Raw genomic sequence first — 21,398 nt, forward strand, 5'->3', positions numbered from 1 at the left:
TTAGTGCTTTTTTGCTTATCGTTTACCATCTTGATTATGGTGTGGTATGTAGATATTGGTAGAGTTTTCGGGTAGTCAATTGAAAACTGATAATCCACGAACGAGACGGTCGAGACTAGCACGGAAATAATCGTTGTCGATGCCCTGAGAACGAGAGTCCATGGGGACGAGAGGGTTGCGGACAACGTATTCGAGAAAAGGGCCATTATAGATTTGACGGAGTATGAAGCGAAGACCGTCAGTAGCCGCATCGCTCAACATGATGAACTTGTAGCCAGATACGGTTTCGTACAAGTGAAGCCTGTATGACGATGTGCGGTAGCTGGTAAACTGTTCATCTCTTTATATGCTGTCAGATGAGGATTAGATGGAATAAGCAGGTAATGCACACCTTCCCGAAATCTTTTTGACCATGTTCCTGAGCGACAGGACGACACCATATACTAGCTTTGCCTCTTCATCAAAGGGAAGAGTATTCGACCTTGCATGCTCAGTTGGATTTGGTAGAGGTGTTACAGGGTCCTCGCCCACAGCGACAACCAATCCTGATGTCGAAGATAATGTATTTCGGGGACTGCTAAATCCTGATGGGGTAGGAGCGGCACTGTCTGTTGCAAGCGGAGAGACAGCTTGGGAGACAGCATTCAAGATGCCTCCTCCTTCTCCAGCTCGCTTTGGCTGCTTGGTTCGGTGCCAGTCCTGATAGTAAACACATGCACAATGTCTGGCTCAACGGTTGGGCATCATGATCTACTGACCAACCAGCCAATTTGCTCACCTATCGTAGATGTATAAGCTATAGATCGTCATTGTGCGAGCTGTACATTGCTCGCTCTCCCGGACAACTCCAGGAATAGAAATATCACATTTCCCACGATCCCACTCATCGAGAATGACCTGCATTCTATTGTTTACATAGGTCTATCTACGGTATCTGGTACGGCCATCTACACTACTATCTCCTTTGCATCACTGTAAAGCGGAATCTCGCCAAATTTACCATACCCCTGGAGACCTGAGAACCGTTTGGAAGCCTCGTAGGACGGCGCAGCCTGATCAGCGGGAGGCGCGACATACTAGCACATCGTCAGACGTATATAATGAACAATTAACATGCATGCTTACCGGAGGTAAATTCTCAAGTTCAAAGTTGCTAGGTGGTGCGGGGAAGGAGACCGCCAGGACCTAAATAACCCAGGAGTATGAAATTGGCGTTGAGTAACTTTAATGTAGTTGAGAAGACTTACAATCCCTTCCTTAAATATGCCGGGCATGACGACTTTCCAGGTGGGAATAGCCGCATAGGACGAGGCAGATCGGAGATCGTCCTTGGCCCAGCGGTCAATCATATTGTTTACTCGCACACGTCCCTTTCCAGAACTCGTTTCAGTACACCGAACTGATAAAGAAACCAAATTAAAGTCACCATGTATTTCCATATGGTAATTGGCAGAAACATGACGATCCAAAGACCAACTACGACCACGAAGGCTACGAGTCTAGCCTGCCAGACGATCTGAATTTGACGATCCTCGTCAATTTGTTCATCAGCAAATTGATGAAGGTAGTCGTAGTAAGCCACGATCGGAGCGATAAATGTCAAGCTATGGTAGGAGATCAGAGAAAAATAGGGCCATAAAGGAGACGAGTTTACATCACAGCTACGGACATCCAAGATCTTTCCAGCGCTGGTTTGGAAAACTGGGAAGCCATGCGCGTGATAGCACGTACACGAGTCTCCCACATATGGAGAGAAACCTAGATGCAAGTGATAAGCACCTACGAAGGTTTCTTACATATGAGAGGACTCACATAATTTTGCAACTCGATGGGAAGTAGGGGAGGAGGCTGAGTATGCGATAGTTCCTTCAAGAGACGCGTTAACTATGTTTGAGAGCAGGGCATAAACTACATACCACTACCACCTCATTCCTCCTGGTCTTGGGGCTGGACCAAAAGGGCAAAGCAGGTCGCATCATGCCATCATACTTGGGAGGACTTAATGACATTTCAACGGAGGTCAGAACGAATGAGTAAGAGCGACGTTCAGGTAGACACGATAGATCCTGCAACAACTTGAATCAAGACTAGCTTGCGATCAATGAGACGGAAGATGAATAGCAAGACTGAGCCTGTCAATCCTGTTACAAGGCCTGCTTGTGTGTGAAAGGGGAGAGAAGGGAGAGAAAGGAATCAGATCCAGCTCTAGGGTCAGAGTAGATTTTGAAGAGCTATGTAAATAGTGGCATGTTTGCAACGGGCTGGGCAATGCCTTGTCACAAATACACTGGCATAGCAACGTCGAACAACTATCACAAGGATTCCACAAAAGGTGATTCTTGCTGATTACATCAACCCACAAGCCAGGGCAAAAGATAGGCAACGTTCCATAGGCTGTGGTGGATCTTTTAATGGCTGGTAACAGCATTATCATTTAGCTTACATTGACTACCTTTTGCTACACTATCAAAACGATGGTTGATGACATGTTTTAGATTTGCCTGGGCTTCGCTATGGGTAAACGATAGATTGGTAAAGAGAAGTACTTCCGTGTTTCACCCCATCTTTCTTCATCATTCTGAGCGCTCACATCCACATCACTCCAAACAACATCTGCTCCAGCATCGGCAAGGTGTAGTTCCGACAACCGAGTATACACATCATAAAATAGCGCGTCTGTAGATATGTTGAGTTCGTAGAAATATAGACTCATTAAAGCACAAACGCACTGGTTGCGCCTAGGCCATTGAAGAAGCTGAACCTCGATTCAGGACTCGCTAGAAGTTCTCGCAAATGTTTGAAAAATTTATGAAGTTCTTAAAAGAAATCATCAGCATTCATATCCCGTTTTCTAGCGATTTTTTAATAGGAAATTACTCACCGCTATAGTTTTCTGAGAAGGTGTCTGTATAGATGACATCGAATTTTCCAAATCCTTGGAGGGCCTCACTAGCAATGCAGTCTTGCCACTTGCCCTCCAATATGCTCACTCCCTTTTTGTCGTACCACCCTTGTTCTTTCATATGAGCGAGAACGTCACGGTGAGGCTCTACGATCACATGCAATGCAGGCGGTGTGCTGAGATTTTGGAACAAATTGTCGATCTGTGTCATTGTCAGAAGAATGCGCTTTTTGACTCAGCGAGGTCCTCACTATACCGAGACCAAACCCGACATTAAGGACTTTCAGCCCTTGATCTTTCTTTTCATGATCAATGCACAATTTCTCCACAGTTTTCTGCACTATGATTTCGGGAATCACCTCGTTTGACGTCATACATCACTCAAAGGGCTGCACTTACTGATCTCCCGTTCCCATCCCATCATAACGCCCACTTCTTGGCCGTCGTCAAGGACAAGCGAGCAAATATCCTGGCCATGGGAATCTTGAGTGTAGCGCAACTTAGACGACAAAAAGGCGTCTGTGGATGCAACTGCGGAGTTATCCAAGCCCCGAAGCACGAGTGATGACTCGGACGGGGTAGGATTCAAGGATGTCTGGGAAAGTAAGGTCAAAAGCAACTCTGGGGACATCTATGAGCACTCGTCCAAAGTGAAGACCAAGATACTTAGTACCTGATCGGATGCCTGCGTCGCGGATTAGGTTGTAACATGCTACATTGTTGAGCGACAATGCAATATCACCAGCAGTATTCTGCAAGTTGTCGACTACACCCTCTACTTAGTCCACGAAGGCATTACTCGAGTGGCATCTGTCGCACCTGCGTTCCAGACGGCGCCTTCCTCGATGAGTAACTTCACAAGCTGCTCGTTTTCGACGTAGGCAGCAGCATGCAGAGCTGAAGTACCATCATCGTCTTGATACCACAGTGGTGCTCCTGCGTCTATTAAGTCTTGCACGTTCGAAATAGGTTCCTTCTCCAGAATAGCCTGGATGAGTGTCGTTCCCAACTCAGTCAACGCGATGATCTCGGGATCGTCGATATCGTCAATGATCTCAAAGTCGTCCTCGAATGTCTCACTCATCGAGATTAAGTATGCTTCCAGACTCTTCGTGGTAAGGCTCAGCGAAGCCAATGAGGCAAACTGCTTGCAAGATGATGTGGTAGCAAAGTAGTCAGACCAGTATTGATGCAGATGCGATCAAATCAAATATTTAGTAGATAAGATTAATATTGATCAGAACAATCAAAGGCAAATACACCTAAATGCTTACGTAGTCGAGACTCCCAATCATGCATCTCTAGAGTCTTACCCCCAGGAATTTTATTTCACATTTTCGCTATCTGTCAGGAAGACTTTGGATTGACTCGGAGCTCTCGCGCTACACCGTTTGCATGTCTGGCAAGGACCCTTAAGACAGTCAAGGAGCCTGCGCTCGACATTCTTTGGCAAGACTTGGAATCTTGCATCAACAAAAGAACAGTTCGCGTGTATGGCTGGTTACTGCCTTTTATGGCTTACAAACCCTGGTAGATGGTTGTACGAGATTGTAGCACATATGCAAGTAGTAACAGACACGTGTAAGATGTAAAACTTGTACCGGAAGGGTACGAAGCTTGTAAAGTAACTAACAGAAGTGTGGAGGTATGCATGAGATCGTAGCATGTATGCAAGCCATAGCAGATATGGGCGAAATGTAAAGCTTGTACACGAAATGTGCGAAGCTTGTACAGTGATTGACAGAAGTGCAGAAGTATGCATCATCAAGATTGCATGTATATGTCATGCACATGTATATATACTAGCTATAGGTCTTATATACACATGGTGATTGGTCTCATCTATATGCATGCATCATGTACCGATCCAAGATGTGCCGCAGTTTGACCACGAATTCGGCCGACAGCAACTTGACACGTACGTTATAATTTTTGCTAAGTCATTTACCTCATAGGACCCCGAACTCGAAGCTTGAGCTTGAAGTTCCGACTTCGAGATCCGTCCGTCTCTAAGACTTATCTCACATAAGTGCCACCCACACGGTGGGCCACACCGTTACCTCTTTCCCGCCGCGAGTGTTATGTTCTAGCTAATAATGTTCCCTCACCAGCTGTCGTCGCCCTCGTAAGTCCTTTTATGTTTTTCTCTTAATATCAATAGTAGTACTACTCAGAGACTCTTCCTTGCATTGCGCTGCTTACCACGCCCTACTGTGACAGCTTACGCCCTGCCGCTGCCACCTCTTACATTTTGTCGTCCCTCACTGCATCTCTTGCACCCTTTTGCGTCATTCGAGTGAGTTTATTCCCACATTTACCTGCTAGCTAGCATCTCCCGCACTCAACTCTACGGTAATTTCTTGTTTTGTTCACTCCCTAAGCTAACCAAAGCTCGTACACATGTAAGTTCTATCTTTTCTTTTTGTCTTCTAACTTTGGTAGCCTTCGGCATCCCCCCGCATCCTCTGAAACCTTCCTCCACCCTTTTGCACCATCTCGCACCATCCCTGCATGCTCTCGCACGTTCTTGATCCCTCTCGTGTGCTCTCATACTGTCTAGCGCTGTCATGGGTTATTGTGTGCCTTTCACTTTCACTTTTTCCCTTGTCTCTGCTGGCTCACATCATACACATGACTACCTTTGCATCGTCACTTTCATATTCAGTACTTTCCCTTCGCATATTCGTATCTCTACTTACTACTTTACTTCCGTGCTCATTGCCTATAGCCCAGTGTACTGTAGCTACTACAGTGCAATTTGATGTGGCCATTATCGTGATCAAACAGAGCCTACAATTATCGCACAATATGGTGACAAGACTAGTAGGAGTATGTGTATAAGTTCATTACCCGCACAAGGGACTGCCAGGAAGCACAATTGTCACAACAATTGTAGTGGCATGTATTGAATTTCATCACCTAAACAAGGATCTACCGAGTGATACAAATATAACAAGGCCGGTAATAGTATGTATAAAACCTCGCTGCATGCACGGACTTATATGGAGACTGACAAACTCGACACATGTCTGTCATGTGTTTGTGGGGATGGTAGCAATTTGTGCACCTTGTACTGGCTGTTACTGGCTGTCACATGGGATGTACGGTTGTTGTGTTTTTTATGATGTGGATGGGTTGGAACCACTCCTTTCATGCCTCGTTGCATCTTCACAGCTAAGCTAGACACCATAGACGATCGGGTCGTGCAAGCTCTTACTTCTGCGCCATCACCGCTGTTGCTGAACCTATGTGATTTGTCCTGGCACGATGTCCAAGAGCACTTTATTCCATTCTTGTGCACCCTCCTTGGGTCGACCATCACGTTGTTGCAGATGCACAGTTGTCTTTCAAGCCACCCCTCTTTGCCGAAGTTGCTTTGTTATCTTCCCTTGAAACTCGGTAACCATACACTCGGGAACTTGAATGTTTTTATGACGATGCAATATGCACAGCCCTATGTGGCTTGAAGGAGCTCCTCTGTCTTAAAAACATAATTTTTTAATATGCAGGCACTTCTTCACTTGGCTTTTTTTTTACCGTCGTTGGAGTATCTGCATCTCGTCCTGTTGGCATACAACACTGATGAACCACTACATAACTGCACCCCCTCTCATTCGATCAAGTATGCTTTACTACGCCGACACTTTCCGTTCTCAGTCAATATCTCAACAATGTCCGTTTTCTCTCCTGTCAATTGGTGTCGGTGTGTATGGATTACGACCATCATCTGTACGATCCACTGGATGCTACAGACACAAGCTCCTTGAAGTACTTCTCTTCTGCTCTTGAAAACATCCATTTCCACTTCAATTTCTCGTTCAACAGCATGGTCTGGGAATACATACTTCGTGATCCTATCTTCACACTTAGCCTTCGCACTTGGCTTTGATGCGATTGCCCCATTGCTATCACTTAGTCGCTTAACAGACTTAGACCTTGATTGGATTTGCGCTTCGAACATCAATGATGATGCACTCAAGACAATGGCGTAATCATAGCCACAACTCGAGAATTTCTGGTTTGGAGGTTTGGCTCGTCCCGCTGTCTCTCAGCTTTGTAGGACTTGTCCACCTTATACATCATTGCTGGCACTTGCATAGCATTGCAATGCACTTTTGTACATGTCTGGTAGACGCCAACAGCCAGCCTTTTTCTGAAACCATTCCCAATGAGAAGATCGTGACACTTTTTGTGGGGGGTTGCGTCGTGTGGTGCTCCTTGACTCTGCTGATAAGGTCTTCGTGCCGCCGTTGTTTAAACATTTTCAGGATGGATGGAGGGCGAATGATTTCCTCAAAGTACTTTTTACAAACACGAATAAAAAGGAACATGGGCCAAGTGCCACTAGCCTATAATGCAGACCTGGCGAACCCTGAATATGATGGGGATCGAAAATGTTTACAACACGATCCTTAATGAGGTTGACATTATATTTCAGATGGACAAATATCGGAAGTGACGACTGGACCACCATGCGTGCGTGTTACAATAATGAGTAACATGATGGATGTTCTATGTCCATGTCAGGGCCTACCCTTGTCGTGATGCAACTAAAAACCACGTTCCGCAGCTCCAAGTCCATGGAATCCATCATCCAATGTGATTGTCTCCAGGGCCCTGGACCTTGGGGAGGTAGTTAGGTGGGGATAGGCAGTTTGAGACGTCTTTAACGAGGATAGAGGAGTGAAAGTGCGTTGGGCAAGGTCGTAGCAGATGGAGGGTGTGTGGTAACTCTGTTGTAGAATGAAGATAGTGACTGACAGAATGCAACTCATGATCAGAAATGAGGCTTGGGCGCTTCAGTTGCACAGCCTGTGCTAGAAGCTGTGAAGATGACACATTGAAACTGTACCGCTCAAACTTGCAGTGCACACTTGACCTCAACAGCCTTTGTATTGAAAACGGCTGAGGAACAAGCCCCTTCAGTGAATTCACCTGTCTGAGATGGACAGCCGAGGGTGACAATGTACCTATAGAGACGGGCCATCCCATGTGGGCCCATGGTAAAAATTGTACCATGATATACGAGTGGGCCGGCCAGATGTGTGTACCCAAGGCAAACAGATGGGCTGGGGGTATGTAGTATAGACAATGGTATAGGAATGTACTAGTATATAGGACATTATGAATGGTGAATCCGGTTTACATTGGAGACGAGTGGGCCGGCCGGATGTGTGTACCCAAGGTAAACAGATGGGCCGACCATATGAGTGGGCCGAGTGAATTTGTGTACCCAAGACATACGAATGGGCTGAGAGCATACAGTATAGATAGGACGAGTGGGCCGGCCGGATGTGTGTAGTACCGGAGACAAATGGGTGGATATTGGTTCCCATTGACCAGTTCAAGTGGACTGGTCCATATGCCCTAATATGCTACCGGCCGGTGCGATTTCAGGGGTGGTTTGGTTGTGTCAATCTGTTAAGACCGTGCACAAAGGGTAGGACTGATTCCGAGGGGCTTGGCTTCAGCTCGTGCGCTGCGCCCCTTACCCGAGTATGTGCCCTTAATTTCAGAATGATGTCCGAAGAAAGTCCAAGGACGTCCGAAGGACATCCGAAGCGTGGGAAAGTTCGGAAGGACTTTCTGGACGAGTGCAAGTAACTTCCGGATGAGTGCGGGAAAGTTCCGGAGGAACTTCCGGAAATTACGATGAGGTTTCGTCCTGATACGGATACGTGTAATGGCTACTTAGGACAAGTCCTAAGTAGAAGCAAACAGAGGAAAGGCTGCAAGGACAAAGTCCAAAGCAGAATAGGTCCGGAGGACCGCGGGAAAGTTTCGGACGAACGTCCGGAAACTTCGGAGGATCGGATGAGCGGATGAGCGGATGAGCGGGGATCGGATAAGCGGAGCTCTGGCCTAGGGAATTTCTCCCTAGGCCCGAGATGGATATTGACTAAGTCGATAGACTAGAACTGATGTGAGGACTTAGGGTGAGATCTAGTGCGAGGACTAATATGATATTCCGACTGAGGAACTACAGGACATATACAAGAGTTTATATACTAAGGAAATAACGGAAAGATCAGTAAGCAAGCGTCCGAGGCTATGTATGAAGCATAAGCAAAGTTATCAAGCGCGAGTCGGAAATGAAGCATAGGTTAATGGATCAGTAAGCGTACCGGTAGTAAGTATAACCGAGATACCGAGGACAAGGAATACCGAATAGAGGAATAGGCTGTGTCAACGTTATATGCACAGGAAATGAATTAGGAAGCTTATCATATATCGGATCGGACCGGACCGGATCAGACCGGATGTCCGGACAAGAAGCGTGGATATACAGGATATGATATTAGGGCAATAGGACAAAGGATGAATAATGCAGGCTGGCTGCGGAGGTATGGAGGTCCGATGTACGGAGGTAAAGGGATCTGGACATGGATGCGCGGATGTGGATGTGCAAAGGTGCAGGGATCCGGATGGGTAGAGGACTGGAGACATGGATAGGGCGTCCGAAGGTCCGGATGAGGCGTGGGAACATTATCGGATGTAGGTCCGGAATACGGGATATGACACAATCAGTTCATATTTGATTGAGATACAGTCAATACAAAAGTCTGTGCTAATTGACCGGGCAGGTGGATATCGGTTTGAATTAACTGGTTGAAGTGGACCGGTCCATATGCCCCAATATACTACCGGCCGGTGCAATTTCAGGGGTGGTTTGGTTGTGTCAATCGGTTCATATTTGACTGAGATATAGTCAATACAAAAGTCTGTGCTAATTGACCGGGCAGGTGGATATCAGTTCAAATTGACCGGTTCAAGTGGACCGGTCCATATGCCCTATTATACTACCAGCCAGTGCAATTTCAGGGGTGGTTTGTTTGTGTCAATCAGTTCATATTTGATTGAGATACAGTTGATACAAGATTCCATGCTAATTGATCAGGCAGGTGGATATTGGTTCAAATTGACCGGTTCAAGTGGACCAGTCCATATCCTGCATTATATGGGTAAATGGGCCACAATGAAGATGAGTGGGCCGAGGATCACTACCATCCAGTAGAATTTAGACCGGTACATTGATCATCCAATACATTTGCCATCCAGCAGGACATATCATCCAGTACATCTACCAGTCCTGTTTCCCACCAGGCCTCTGGACCATCAAACTACCGGACCTCCGGACCACCAAACTACCAGACCTCCAAACTACCAGACCTCTGGACCTCCAAACTACCAGACCTCTGAAACACCAAACTACCGGATCACCAAATTCCCAGACCTGTGGACCATCAAACTACCAGACTTCCGGACCTCTGCACCTCCAAACTACTGGACTTCTATTGAATGCACAACATCACAAGGTCTTATCCTGTGACCCTGAGCTCCTGAGACATTGTTCCTATGTGAGAATAGATGTTGGGGACAGTATTCACAAGGAAATATACCTAGAGATACAAACATGCAAACCTATTTTATGTTTGGAACCGGTTGCAAAGCTGATATGGCATATCCTCTTCTAAATTTGGGACTTTCTCTTGTAAGGCTCTTAACTTTGTCAAATCTTCACCATTTTACATGATAAGACCACTGGCGGAATCGCCTGATTGAGTACTACATTACCACAAGCAACCGGTTGCAAAAATACCGGTTGCCATGGACTGTCTAGATATAAGGTAAGATACAACATATCCTCTGAATTAGGTTCTACTGGATGATATATTATTCAATAGAAGTCCAGTAGTTTGGAGGTGCAGAGGTCCGGAAGTCTGGTAGTTTGATGGTCCACAGGTCTGGGAATTTGGTGATCCGGTGTAGAGACTCATGCCTCTCATGGCATGATATGGCAGTATCCACTAGGGAGTACACAGCACGACTTGCAGCAATCACTCTGTATGCTACCTGCAGCTATTCCTATATGAGGTGCAGCTTTCCCGCACAACGCGCGCCATGCGCGCACCATTCCCGCGCTTTGCGATGTATACACGCGCGCGCTTTCCCGCGCTTGAGCGCCCTATAGCGCCAGCCATCCAGAAGCATCCATCCACTGTCCACCAAGCTCTCTAGTGCGTATATTCCCATTTCTCTTATTTACATATCGTTCCACCTCTATTTTTACCATGGACCCTTACTTACATATATCTTTACATACCTTACTCGGTAGCGAGTCGGCTCCGCATGACAGCGCTTAGGCGCCATATAAGCGCCAGCATCACGGACCACGAGGATACTTACTTTACCTCCCACTTACCCACTTACCACCTAGAGAATATAGTTGCAATCTATTCTTTGACACCTCGCGCTCGTATCTCTTGTTATTCATCTAATCACCACTTAAGCAAACTCACACTTACTCTCACTTGTCTCCGCTCACGCGCGCGCGCTTCCCGCGCCTCGCGCGTACCTTCGCTTTCCCGCGCCTCGCGCGTACCTGCGCGCTTTCTCGCGCTTCGCATTGGCCGACCAGTAGCGCCTTCAGCGCCTACTTCTAGAACCTTGCTGCACTCGCTTCCCCTTTAGGGTCGAACACACTTGTCTTCTCAAGAATAGCAGACTAGGCAACGCGCGACCTCACAACATTATAGATACAGTTTGGAGCATTTGTTTGCTCCTCGCAGTATAGTTGTTTCTACACCGGTAGTTTGGTGTTTCAGAGGTCTGGTAGTTTGGAGGTCCGGAGGTCTGGTAGTTTGGAGGTCCGGTAGTTTGGTGGTCCGGAGGTCCGGTAGTTTGATGGTCCAGAGGCCTGGTGGGAAACAGGACTGGTAGATGTACTGGATGATATGTCCTGCTGGATGGCAAATGTATTGGATGATCAATGTACCGGTCTAAATTCTACTGGATGGTAGTGATCCTCGGCCCACTCATCTTCATTGTGGCCCATTTACCCATATAATGCAGGATATGGACTGGTCCACTTGAACCGGTCAATTTGAACCAATATCCACCTGCCTGATCAATTAGCATGGAATCTTGTATCAACTGTATCTCAATCAAATATGAACTGATTGACACAAACAAACCACCCCTGAAATTGCACTGGCTGGTAGTATAATAGGGCATATGGACCGGTCCACTTGAACCGGTCAATTTGAACTGATATCCACCTGCCCGGTCAATTAGCACAGACTTTTGTATTGACTATATCTCAGTCAAATATGAACCAATTGACACAACCAAACCACCCCTGAAATTGCACCGGCCGGTAGTATATTAGGGAATATGGACCGGTCCACTTGAACCGGTCAATTTGAATTGATATCCACCTGCCCGATCAATTAGCATGGAATCTTGTATTGCCTGTATCTCAATCAAATATGAACCGATTGACACAAACAAACCACCCCTGAAATTGCACCGGCCGGTAGTATATTGGGGCATATGGACCAGTCCACTTCAACCAGTTAATTCAAACCAATATCCACCTGCCCGGTCAATTAGCACAGACTTTTGTATTGACTGTATCTCAATCAAATATGAACTGATTGACACAACCAAACCACCCCTGAAATCGCACCGGCCGGTAGCATATTAGGGCATATGGACCAGTCCACTTGAACTGGTCAATGGGAACCAATATCCACCCATTTGTCTCCGGTACTACACACATCCGGCCGGCCCACTCGTCCTATCTATACTGTATGCTCTCAGCCCATTCGTATGTCTTGGGTACACAAATTCACTCGGCCCACCCATATGGTCGGCCCATCTGTTTACCTTGGGTACACACATCCGGCCGGCCCACTCGTCTCCAATGTAAACCGGATTCACCATTCATAATGTCCTATATACTAGTACATTCCTATACCATTGTCTATACTACATACCCCCAGCCCATCTGTTTGCCTTGGGTACACACATCTGGCCGGCCCACTCATATATCATGGTACAATTTTTACCATGGGCCCACATGGGATGGCCCGTCTCTATAGGTACATTGTCACCCTCGGCTGTCCATCTCAGATGGGTATAAGTTACTGTATTATGTGGAGGAACATATCATTGCAAATGATGGCTTTGGACTTCGTTGGATGAAAGCTGAGATGAAGTCGCACCTAGATGTCTTCAGCCACAGTTGGAAGGCAAGAGGCATCAGCTATCACACCCTGCCAGAAGTTTGAGGGACACACCAATTTGGTCCTTGAGACCTTACACCTGCCAGGCAGACAACAAATTATGACTTGTTCTAATGATGGCTCGCTGCGAGTACAGAATTTAAAGAGTGAAAAACAGATCGGAGACGATTGGCGGGATGCATCAGGAAAACCACCGGCTGCTTTTCTCACTTATTTTACTTAATTTTTGGTGAAGGTTACTTAATACACTGCTTTTCCAACTTAATTCACTTTTGCAAAAGTGAATTAAGGGCGCGCTCACGCTCACAAGTCTAAACCGCAAAAAAAGCAAAAAAAGTGCAATAAGTAATACATGGTAGTATTAGCCTAAGAGTCATATATTCGAAGACGGGTGAGGGGAACGTCAAAGCCAAACAGAGGATGGCGTCAAAACAAGAAGCACACACAGGTGCTGCGAAGACACCACTCGCAGAACCAGTGGCCAAGCGCCTCGATGTTTGTGGTGCATGGTAGTAGTACAGAGCCGGCGGTACTAGTACTACTTGTCGTCCAAAAAAAGAAGTTGCCGGGAGACGCCGATTATCGAGCAGTAGTAATATCAATACAATCTTGATGTTGAGACTTAAACATCGTCTACTCACCTATAACCTATACACAAAGATTACAAACAAGATGGCTCCTATGGCCGCTGTAAGTGGCCTCCGTGCTGTGTATATCACGGATTGCTGACGCGATCAATAGCGAACTGCCGGATTCCCGAGACGCCGTCAGCCACCAATGGCACCACAGATCTACGGACAAGGACAAGAGTGGCCTGTCGTGGCGGATCAGATGTGGCGGTGTAGGACACGAGCTGGCGCTGGGCTCGTATCGAGCTATTTTACAGTACACGTCAAATACCCATCACATGCTAATCACTTTCCGATGTTATCCGACGCTAACCCGCCAACCCGACGTTTAGGCCGCATCGGACCCGATGTTTTCCCGCGCACTTGTCCTATCCGTGTCCCGTTCCGTCTTGCTAGCCCCACTAGGTGTGTAGTTCATTATTTCGCACATTACTCACGTCGTAGCCAGCGCTATTACATGTTTTCCCATAGTCCGCAGCGCCTCATGTTTATTTACATGTACTTCGGATCCGAAATACTCTGCCGCTACTTTCGCCTACGGGTTCCGCATTTCTACGTACTTACATATATATTGGACTGACCTCGAGCATTATTTATTATCCAAGGAGAGGGGAGCAGTTCCCCGACGCTTAGTGGTCAAACCCGATATTTCGTAGTTCTTAGTTGACATTGCGAATATCATCGTTCCTTCACCGCCCATATCAGTCATTGTTATTATTGCGCACACCGCTCGCTCTTCCGACGCTCGCTATAGCGTTACTATTAGTTTCCGACGCCCCGAACCCGAACCCGATAACCCGAAACCCCGAAAACATCGGACCCGACGCTTTTGCATCGGACATCGTAATTATACCTTTGGACATTGTTTCTCGCACTCGGACTATTGACCCCACATCACTCACTTACCCCCAAGACTATTCCCAGACCGCAGACCCCTGGGTCGAACGCACTTGTCAGGCAAGTATAGCAGACTAGGCAGTGCAAAGACCACAACACAAATATATCAGTTTGGAGCCATCTTCGTATAGCCCCATTCAGTATAGTTGTTTCTACAGCGGTTGGGCAAGATGTAGCTGGAGGGGTGAGGGTAGGGTTCTGGAGGAGATTGAGGGGGTTTTTGAGTTGCCGGGATCGAGTGTGGCTCGAGCATATGCATGGTGCAGCGTAATCCTTGAATTACTGCAGACGGGCAAGGTAAGGAGTATATCTCATATATGATGAGTTAGGGACTTACCTGTTCATGTTAGATGGTGTTTTTAAGTGTTGTGAAATGACTCAGTCTGCTATGTAAATTAGTGTTCTATGTAAATGACTTGCAATGATCTTCTGACGGTGAACAACGAGTGTAATCTTGGTTGAAGGTCTTCTCAATAATAAGACACGGCCCGCATAAATTCAGAGCTGTGAACTATAGCAGGTGCGCGATATTTCCAATAACTGGAGGGCGTATGGTCAAATTTGGTGAGCGTCAAAAGTCCGCACCAATCACAGGTCAATGACTTGTATGGAGGCCGCCTAGACGAGTTTGGCAAGCGTAACAGCATAAGAGGGCGCCTAGACGAGTTTGGCGAGCGTAGGAAGGTGCAGGGATGAGTTTGGCGAGTGCACGAGGGTGTAGGGACGAGTTTGGCAAGCGTAGGAGGGTGCAGGGACGAGTTTGGCAAGCATACGAGGGTGTAGGGATGAGTTTGGTGAATGAGTACTGCTGTGTGCCAAAGTGGAGGGTGCATGCACCCGTCTGAACGATTCGTCCAAGACGGCCATTTATCTGTTTGACTGTGTCAAGTTAGTATTATACGAGTCAGAGTCAAATAGTCCTACCTAGGATGCAATCTCAAATGCATGATGATCTGCAAACTTGTTAACATAGAATGCTCAGAAGGCGTCATATGAGTCATAGTGCTTGAGGTCCCGTGGGATGGCATGCGTTCCGTAGATTGGGATGAGGTGTGCGGCCCGGTAAATAGAATCAACATGGATGATCGCAATCGACGGTGAATGGCCATCATCATACAAAGGTTTTACGATCCACATCCCAGTGTCCTCGTCGGGTCCGTTGTCAGCTTTGTCAAACCAACGCACTACAGCGCATGGGTATGAAACTTCCTCAAATATGAAAGAGAAAAAACACATTACACGAGCTATGTCCATGCCTCCCATCCCTTCAACACCTGCATCTGTGTCCACAAACACACAGTCATACCGGGGTGCCTCATTTCTCCATACAGGACAGGCACGAATATGCTCCCGGCGCATGCCGCCAATCCCACTATGGTCGCTGGGCGCATAGAATATCGAAGAAGCAGAGTTGAAAACTTGGATTTTACCATCGAATCGCGGACAACTTGCAAGTGGGACTTCAGAGGGAGAGCGCTGGTCATCTGGGTTCACTTGTTTGAATAGAAATCGGCGGAGGATGTTATAGAGATGGGGGATAGCCAGTTCTGCAGATAAGTCAGGTATAGTTTGTGCGCGTTGGCGTTCTGCACGATGTTGAAAATTATATAAGGTATTCACTGTCAAATACGAGCTGGCTTACACTGTGTCTTTGCCAACTAAACATGGGCCTGCACCACCATTGGGCCATCGATAATTTCACCCTCTTCATTATCACCCCGCATAGTAATGTCGAGGTCAGGGAGTAGTGGGATGTTATTCTCATTAGGTTGGTCAGGCTGATTGGCGTCAGGCATACTATTTAACCGCAAACGCTCTAGTATAGGTTTTAAGCAAATGATAAAGATGATAGCACTATAACACTCACTTAATGCCCGAAGCATTTCTGACAGACAGGTGCCATTCAGCATCCCACGGCTCTTGAAATCAATACGCAAAGCTGCAAGTTTATTGAGACGCTGGTTTGTCACCAGCATTTGGCCGAGGGCTTTGTAGCGACTCGAGCGCCTCCATGGTTCCTTGACGGCTTTGATGTGCTTTGTCTCAGTGATTGAGGAACAAAGGCCATTGGGTGCACCAAACAGTCGGATAAGGAGGACGTAATGGGAACAAGAATGTTGTCGAGGGAGGGAGAATGTAGGTACAATGCCTATGGACTCAAAGACCTTCCTGTAATGATGGAATCGGTCGAGGGCGTCCTGGATTCGAACCAGTGTAGATTCTGTAATGATATTACGCCGGACAAGATAACAGAATTCAAGAAATGCACGAAATGTGCGCACCACATCCGTTGGGACATGACCTTCAATGGCAGGTAGATAAACCTGAATTGTTGTTAGTCTGGCGATTGCAACGTCCTAGAAATAATGTTGAACCTTCATAAGCGCTTTTGAATCATCCCCGGTCCACTGTTTGAATCCTCGACCTTCTGGGAAACATCGAAGACCTGAGAATGAGGCAACCACGGCGATCCTTCAATGGCATAAGCTTTGAAATACTAAATGAACACAAAAAGACGTACCTTCTATCTATCTCATCTTGAATTTTCTCTGCTCCTTTCTTTCCGTGCACATGAAGCAGATATTTTCTAACCCACTCAACTAAATGATCCTTGAAGGTTCCTTTAATCAACTGATGTAGGATGTCTGGCGCGATAAGTTGGTATATATCAGCTCGAGGAAAATCATTTGTAAACAGCTATAAAGGATTAAATTTCAACCGTAGTACTGCAAGACGTGTGACTTACAACGAGGTCATGGATGATCCCATATTCGTCCCACAGGTCGGTAGATGATACTTCTTCGATGAGTGCTTCTGTATGGTCACGAGTATGATGCAACGACTTGGCATCCAAATTTTTGCAGTGTGACATACACCTGTAATAGCGGTAAGGCAGAAGGTGTTTAAAATTACTCCTAGGAACATACCTTGGACACCAAGAGCGCACTATACATGCTAATAGAACCTGTTCTTCGTAATCTGCAATATATGGTCCAAGCCCATAGATAACGCGCCGATAGTGCCCATCGCCAAAGCGCACAACCTCTGGTTTGGTCATGCCAGGCCTTAGGTTCTCAAGAATCTTCGAGATAGACGAATGAAAGAGTTGCCGGCGATATTTCCGATATGTGGGGCAGGAGGCGTGCTCCTTTGTAGCTGCTCAACTGTAGTTAGTGCAGAACAATAATGGTAGGGTGATGATTACTTTTTGGCATAGCTAGGAAGCCAATGATTGCAACAGCATCACGATGCGCACATCGGACGTTGTTACGAACATTTCCAATTGATACGTACAGAGGATAGTAATCGTTAGCGCTAGTTGCCACTGAAACTGTCATCTTGTCGCTTCCGAGCATAACCAGCACGAAGGTCGAGCCAGTTGTATCCGGTGTAGAAACAACTATACTGCGAGGAGCAAACAAATGCTCCAAACTGTATCTATAATGTTGTGAGGTCGCGCGTTGCCTAGTCTGCTATTCTTGAGAAGACAAGTGTGTTCGACCCTAAAGGGGAAGCGAGTGCAGCAAGGTTCTAGAAGTAGGCGCTGAAGGCGCTACTGGTCGGCCAATGCGAAGCGCGAGAAAGCGCGCAGGTACGCGCGAGGCGCGGGAAAGCGAAGGTACGCGCGAGGCGCGGGAAGCGCGCGCGCGTGAGCGGAGACAAGTGAGAGTAAGTGTGAGTTTGCTTAAGTGGTGATTAGATGAATAACAAGAGATACGAGCGCGAGGTGTCAAAGAATAGATTGCAACTATATTCTCTAGGTGGTAAGTGGGTAAGTGGGAGGTAAAGTAAGTATCCTCGTGGTCCGTGATGCTGGCGCTTATATGGCGCCTAAGCGCTGTCATGCGGAGCCGACTCGCTACCGAGTAAGGTATGTAAAGATATATGTAAGTAAGGGTCCATGGTAAAAATAGAGGTGGAACGATATGTAAATAAGAGAAATGGGAATATACGCACTAGAGAGCTTGGTGGACAGTGGATGGATGCTTCTGGATGGCTGGCGCTATAGGGCGCTCAAGCGCGGGAAAGCGCGCGCGTGTATACATCGCAAAGCGCGGGAATGGTGCGCGCATGGCGCGCGTTGTGCGGGAAAGCTGCACCTCATATAGGAATAGCTGCAGGTAGCATACAGAGTGATTGCTGCAAGTCGTGCTGTGTACTCCCTAGTGGATACTGCCATATCATGCCATGAGAGGCATGAGTCTCTACACCGGATCTTTGGAAATGATATCCTACCGAAAATTGTAAGTATGAATAGCCACTGCATAAATCAAGGAAAGAGAACATACAGCTTGGTTCCAAGCCCAGTCACCAGACATGAAGTCCTGCCATTGATGTGTATTGTCATCAGTTGAGAACTCACGGTAGGGCTGGTAGTCCATCTCTGTTGCATATTCTGGGTTTGCCAACATGTTCCGAATGACCTCATGGGGGTCTCGATACCAGACATCGTGAGATTGATCCATCCAGGGTGGAACATTGTGTGCCGGCTTCTCCCCCGTATACTGGACCTTGAAGGATTGCCATTTGACATCACCCACCGGTGTACTGTCAATGGTCTTATGTAAATCACAACAGTCCACAAATGGTGGCTTGTCATGGTGTTTTTTTTTTTTTTTTGGATCAGTGTTTATTGTCTGTTGGGGCGCTGCCCTATGGTAGACAAAACATACAGGTATTTACTGCTAATTTATGTTTGGTGCAGAAAGATCATTTTGGTGTGTGTTCATTGGTCCAGGTGTGACGCGAGGATGGGTAAGGCCAGCTAAAGGCAATAGGGTTTGGGAGTTTGGTGTTCATGTCATTCTTCCTCTTCTTCATCCGCGGGGGGTGTGACGTCCCCAAAGATCTGCTCTAATCTGTGTGTGCTCGCTATGAAGCGGAGGAGGGGCTTGGTGCATTTCAAGTTGTTTAGCAGGTTCTTGAGGTGGTTGGCTTGCGGACCGATCTCATTCTGAAGTGTGAGACGTTGTCTGGCATATTTCGGGCAGGCGATTAGAAAGTGATGGACTGTTTCTTCACGGCGGTGACATTGCTGGCAGGTGGGACTGGGGACCTTCGCAATGCGGTGTAAGTGTTTATTCAGAGGCGCATGTTCTGTGCGGAGCTGGAAGAGCAGTGATGAGTGCCATCGTGGAAGTTTTTCTACTAGCTTGGAGAAGTGTTTCGATGGGGCTGACACATCAATTTCGTGGAGTCGTTTGTAGCACGGTGAGTTCTTCATGATTGTTGCCGCTTCAGCCTTGATTTCTCCTCTGAACTGCTGCTTTAGAGCTGATTTACTGATTGGCAGGGTGGCTTTGATGTTGCTTCTTGTGGCGAGAAGGGATCTTGGGAGTTCTCTGGGTGCGCTGCTCTCTCCTCCTGCTGCCTTTTTGGCCTGCTCATCTGCTGCTTCGTTGCCTGGGATTCCTTGATGGCCGGGTGTCCACCATACCTTCAGTTTACGGTCATTGTGCGCTGGTATCAGCCTGCGCAGGTCATCATGGAACTTATCCATGAGGTAGTGCCCCGGTTTGGAGGCGAACACTCTGGTGGCGAAGATGGCTGCCTGGTTGTCAATGCCCAGGGCCATGGATCCTTTTCCTCCTTCCTCTCTCAACATCTCTACCGCCAGTATCATTCCCACCAGCTCTCCCTCATAGACCATATGCTCTTGGTCGCTTCCTAGATAGAACCTTCTTTCCCCCACTATCTCATCATTCCTCATCATCACTGCTGCTCCTCCTACTCCTCCGTTGATGGCTGAGCCATCTGAATACACACATAAGTCTTCCTCCGCGAAGGCGTCATTCAAGGCTGCTGTGGTCATGTCGCCTGCTATCTCTGCGATGACGTCGGGGGTCCATTTGGGGTAGTGGCGAGTTGGGTTGATGGTTTTGATGGTGTGCAGGTTAAGTTTGAATTTGTTGAGTAGGCGATGAAGGGGTGACGGGTGTCTTTTGCAGCCTTTGAAGTCTCTTCTGGCACATGAGTTGTACGCTGTGCGGATTCCCTTGTGGAGAGGGTGAGTCTTGTCCATTGTGATCATGCATAGGATGGCTCTGTGGCAGACTTTGCGCAGTAGCTGCTGGAATGGAAGGATGTTAGCGTGTGCATCAAGGAGATCGGTGGCGGAGGTTCTCATTCCTCCCGTTATCATTATTGTCACCATTCTCTGGACTCTCTCCATTTTCGAGGCAAAGCCTCTCGCTCCACGTCCTGCATTCTTCTTTCCCCTTCCTTTCGATATCAGTCCTGAGCACCAGACGTCAGCGGCATAGAGCATTTTCGGGATCACTACACCTTTGTATAGTTTCTTTAGTAATCGGCCGTGGACTCCCTTTGCTGCTCGTGTCATCCTCTGACATGCCATCGTGTAGCGGGTGCCTTTTGCTAGGGCATATGTGGCGTGTTCTTTAAAGGTGAGCTCGTCGTCCACTTGTCGTGGTGTTTCAGAAGGGTTGCAGCCCAAAGATCCAGTAAGACGTTGATGTCCCCGGCGGACATTTGGTTGCGAGTGTACAGGAATTCTGCAGTCTCGAACTCAACACGATCCCGGTATGGAGTCCAGTCATCAGGCAATCTGCTTGGAGGTGGTGTTGGGGGTGCTCCATCTTCAAGTAATTGACCTGTCGCGTCACAAGGACGAGCTTGTATAAATACTCGCGTTAGTTGCAAGCAGTCAAAATAGCTTTGAGAAATTTACCATTTAGTTTTGGGTGATAGTTGTGGTATAATCTATCATTTGGCCCCCAAAACTTTGCGTCCAGATTGTCAGGATCATCCAGAGCCTGACTCGCGTCAGATAAATCTGTGGGGAAATCGTCATGACCTGCATGGAAGTCATCATGACCTGCGAGGAAATCGTTGTGCAGTTCTTCAGGCTCGTCTTCAACTATGGCAGTATGCAAGACCCTGGTGGGAGAAGCTGGTTTGAATATTGGGTGCGAAGTATTCCAG

The 21,398-nt window shown here is 47.2% G+C and overlaps 6 protein-coding genes across 6 annotated transcripts; all 6 read right to left on the bottom strand.

Annotated features, from left to right (window-relative positions):
- Positions 1–75: 75 nt before the first annotated feature.
- On the bottom strand, positions 76–810 carry HD556DRAFT_1227355 (snare-like protein; the record flags this gene model as incomplete). The annotated part of the gene is made up of 3 exons (XM_041297158.1): positions 76–340; positions 392–724; positions 779–810. The coding sequence occupies 3 exons, from the start codon at positions 808–810 to the stop codon at positions 76–78; spliced, it is 630 nt and encodes a 209-aa protein (XP_041165761.1).
- A 78-nt stretch (positions 811–888) lies between these two features.
- Positions 889–2,294, bottom strand: HD556DRAFT_1332892 (uncharacterized protein; the record flags this gene model as incomplete). The annotated part of the gene is made up of 7 exons (XM_041301825.1): positions 1,917–2,294; positions 1,813–1,866; positions 1,655–1,758; positions 1,427–1,604; positions 1,248–1,370; positions 1,126–1,185; positions 889–1,076 (listed from the first exon to the last, which is right to left on the bottom strand). Coding segments are annotated over exons 1-7 (736 nt in total), but the record flags the coding sequence as incomplete, so codon positions are not given.
- Positions 2,295–4,114, bottom strand: HD556DRAFT_1332895 (uncharacterized protein). Its single transcript, XM_041301826.1, has 8 exons — positions 3,722–4,114; positions 3,576–3,668; positions 3,302–3,523; positions 3,154–3,242; positions 2,882–3,104; positions 2,730–2,816; positions 2,444–2,676; positions 2,295–2,394 (listed from the first exon to the last, which is right to left on the bottom strand). The coding sequence occupies exons 1-7, from the start codon at positions 3,984–3,986 to the stop codon at positions 2,492–2,494; spliced, it is 1,164 nt and encodes a 387-aa protein (XP_041165763.1). The 5' UTR covers positions 3,987–4,114; the 3' UTR covers positions 2,295–2,394; positions 2,444–2,491.
- A 254-nt stretch (positions 4,115–4,368) lies between these two features.
- Positions 4,369–5,716, bottom strand: HD556DRAFT_1332901 (uncharacterized protein). The gene is made up of 2 exons (XM_041301827.1): positions 4,706–5,716; positions 4,369–4,627 (listed from the first exon to the last, which is right to left on the bottom strand). The coding sequence occupies exons 1-2, from the start codon at positions 4,752–4,754 to the stop codon at positions 4,404–4,406; spliced, it is 273 nt and encodes a 90-aa protein (XP_041165764.1). The 5' UTR covers positions 4,755–5,716; the 3' UTR covers positions 4,369–4,403.
- Positions 5,717–15,434: 9,718 nt separating this feature from the next.
- On the bottom strand, positions 15,435–17,514 carry HD556DRAFT_1437932 (uncharacterized protein; the record flags this gene model as incomplete). The annotated part of the gene is made up of 7 exons (XM_041305769.1): positions 15,435–16,042; positions 16,159–16,272; positions 16,324–16,780; positions 16,832–16,928; positions 16,978–17,153; positions 17,203–17,332; positions 17,384–17,514. 7 exons carry the CDS (start codon positions 17,512–17,514, stop codon positions 15,435–15,437), a joined length of 1,713 nt encoding a protein of 570 aa, XP_041165765.1.
- A 3,018-nt stretch (positions 17,515–20,532) lies between these two features.
- On the bottom strand, positions 20,533–20,874 carry HD556DRAFT_1220604 (uncharacterized protein; the record flags this gene model as incomplete). Its single annotated transcript, XM_041296796.1, has 1 exon — positions 20,533–20,874. A coding segment is annotated over one exon (342 nt), but the record flags the coding sequence as incomplete, so codon positions are not given.
- Positions 20,875–21,398: the final 524 nt, after the last annotated feature.

This window comes from Suillus plorans (assembly GCF_016647745.1).
Source record: "Suillus plorans strain S12 chromosome Unknown HD556scaffold_5, whole genome shotgun sequence".
NCBI lineage: Eukaryota > Fungi > Basidiomycota > Agaricomycetes > Boletales > Suillaceae > Suillus > Suillus plorans.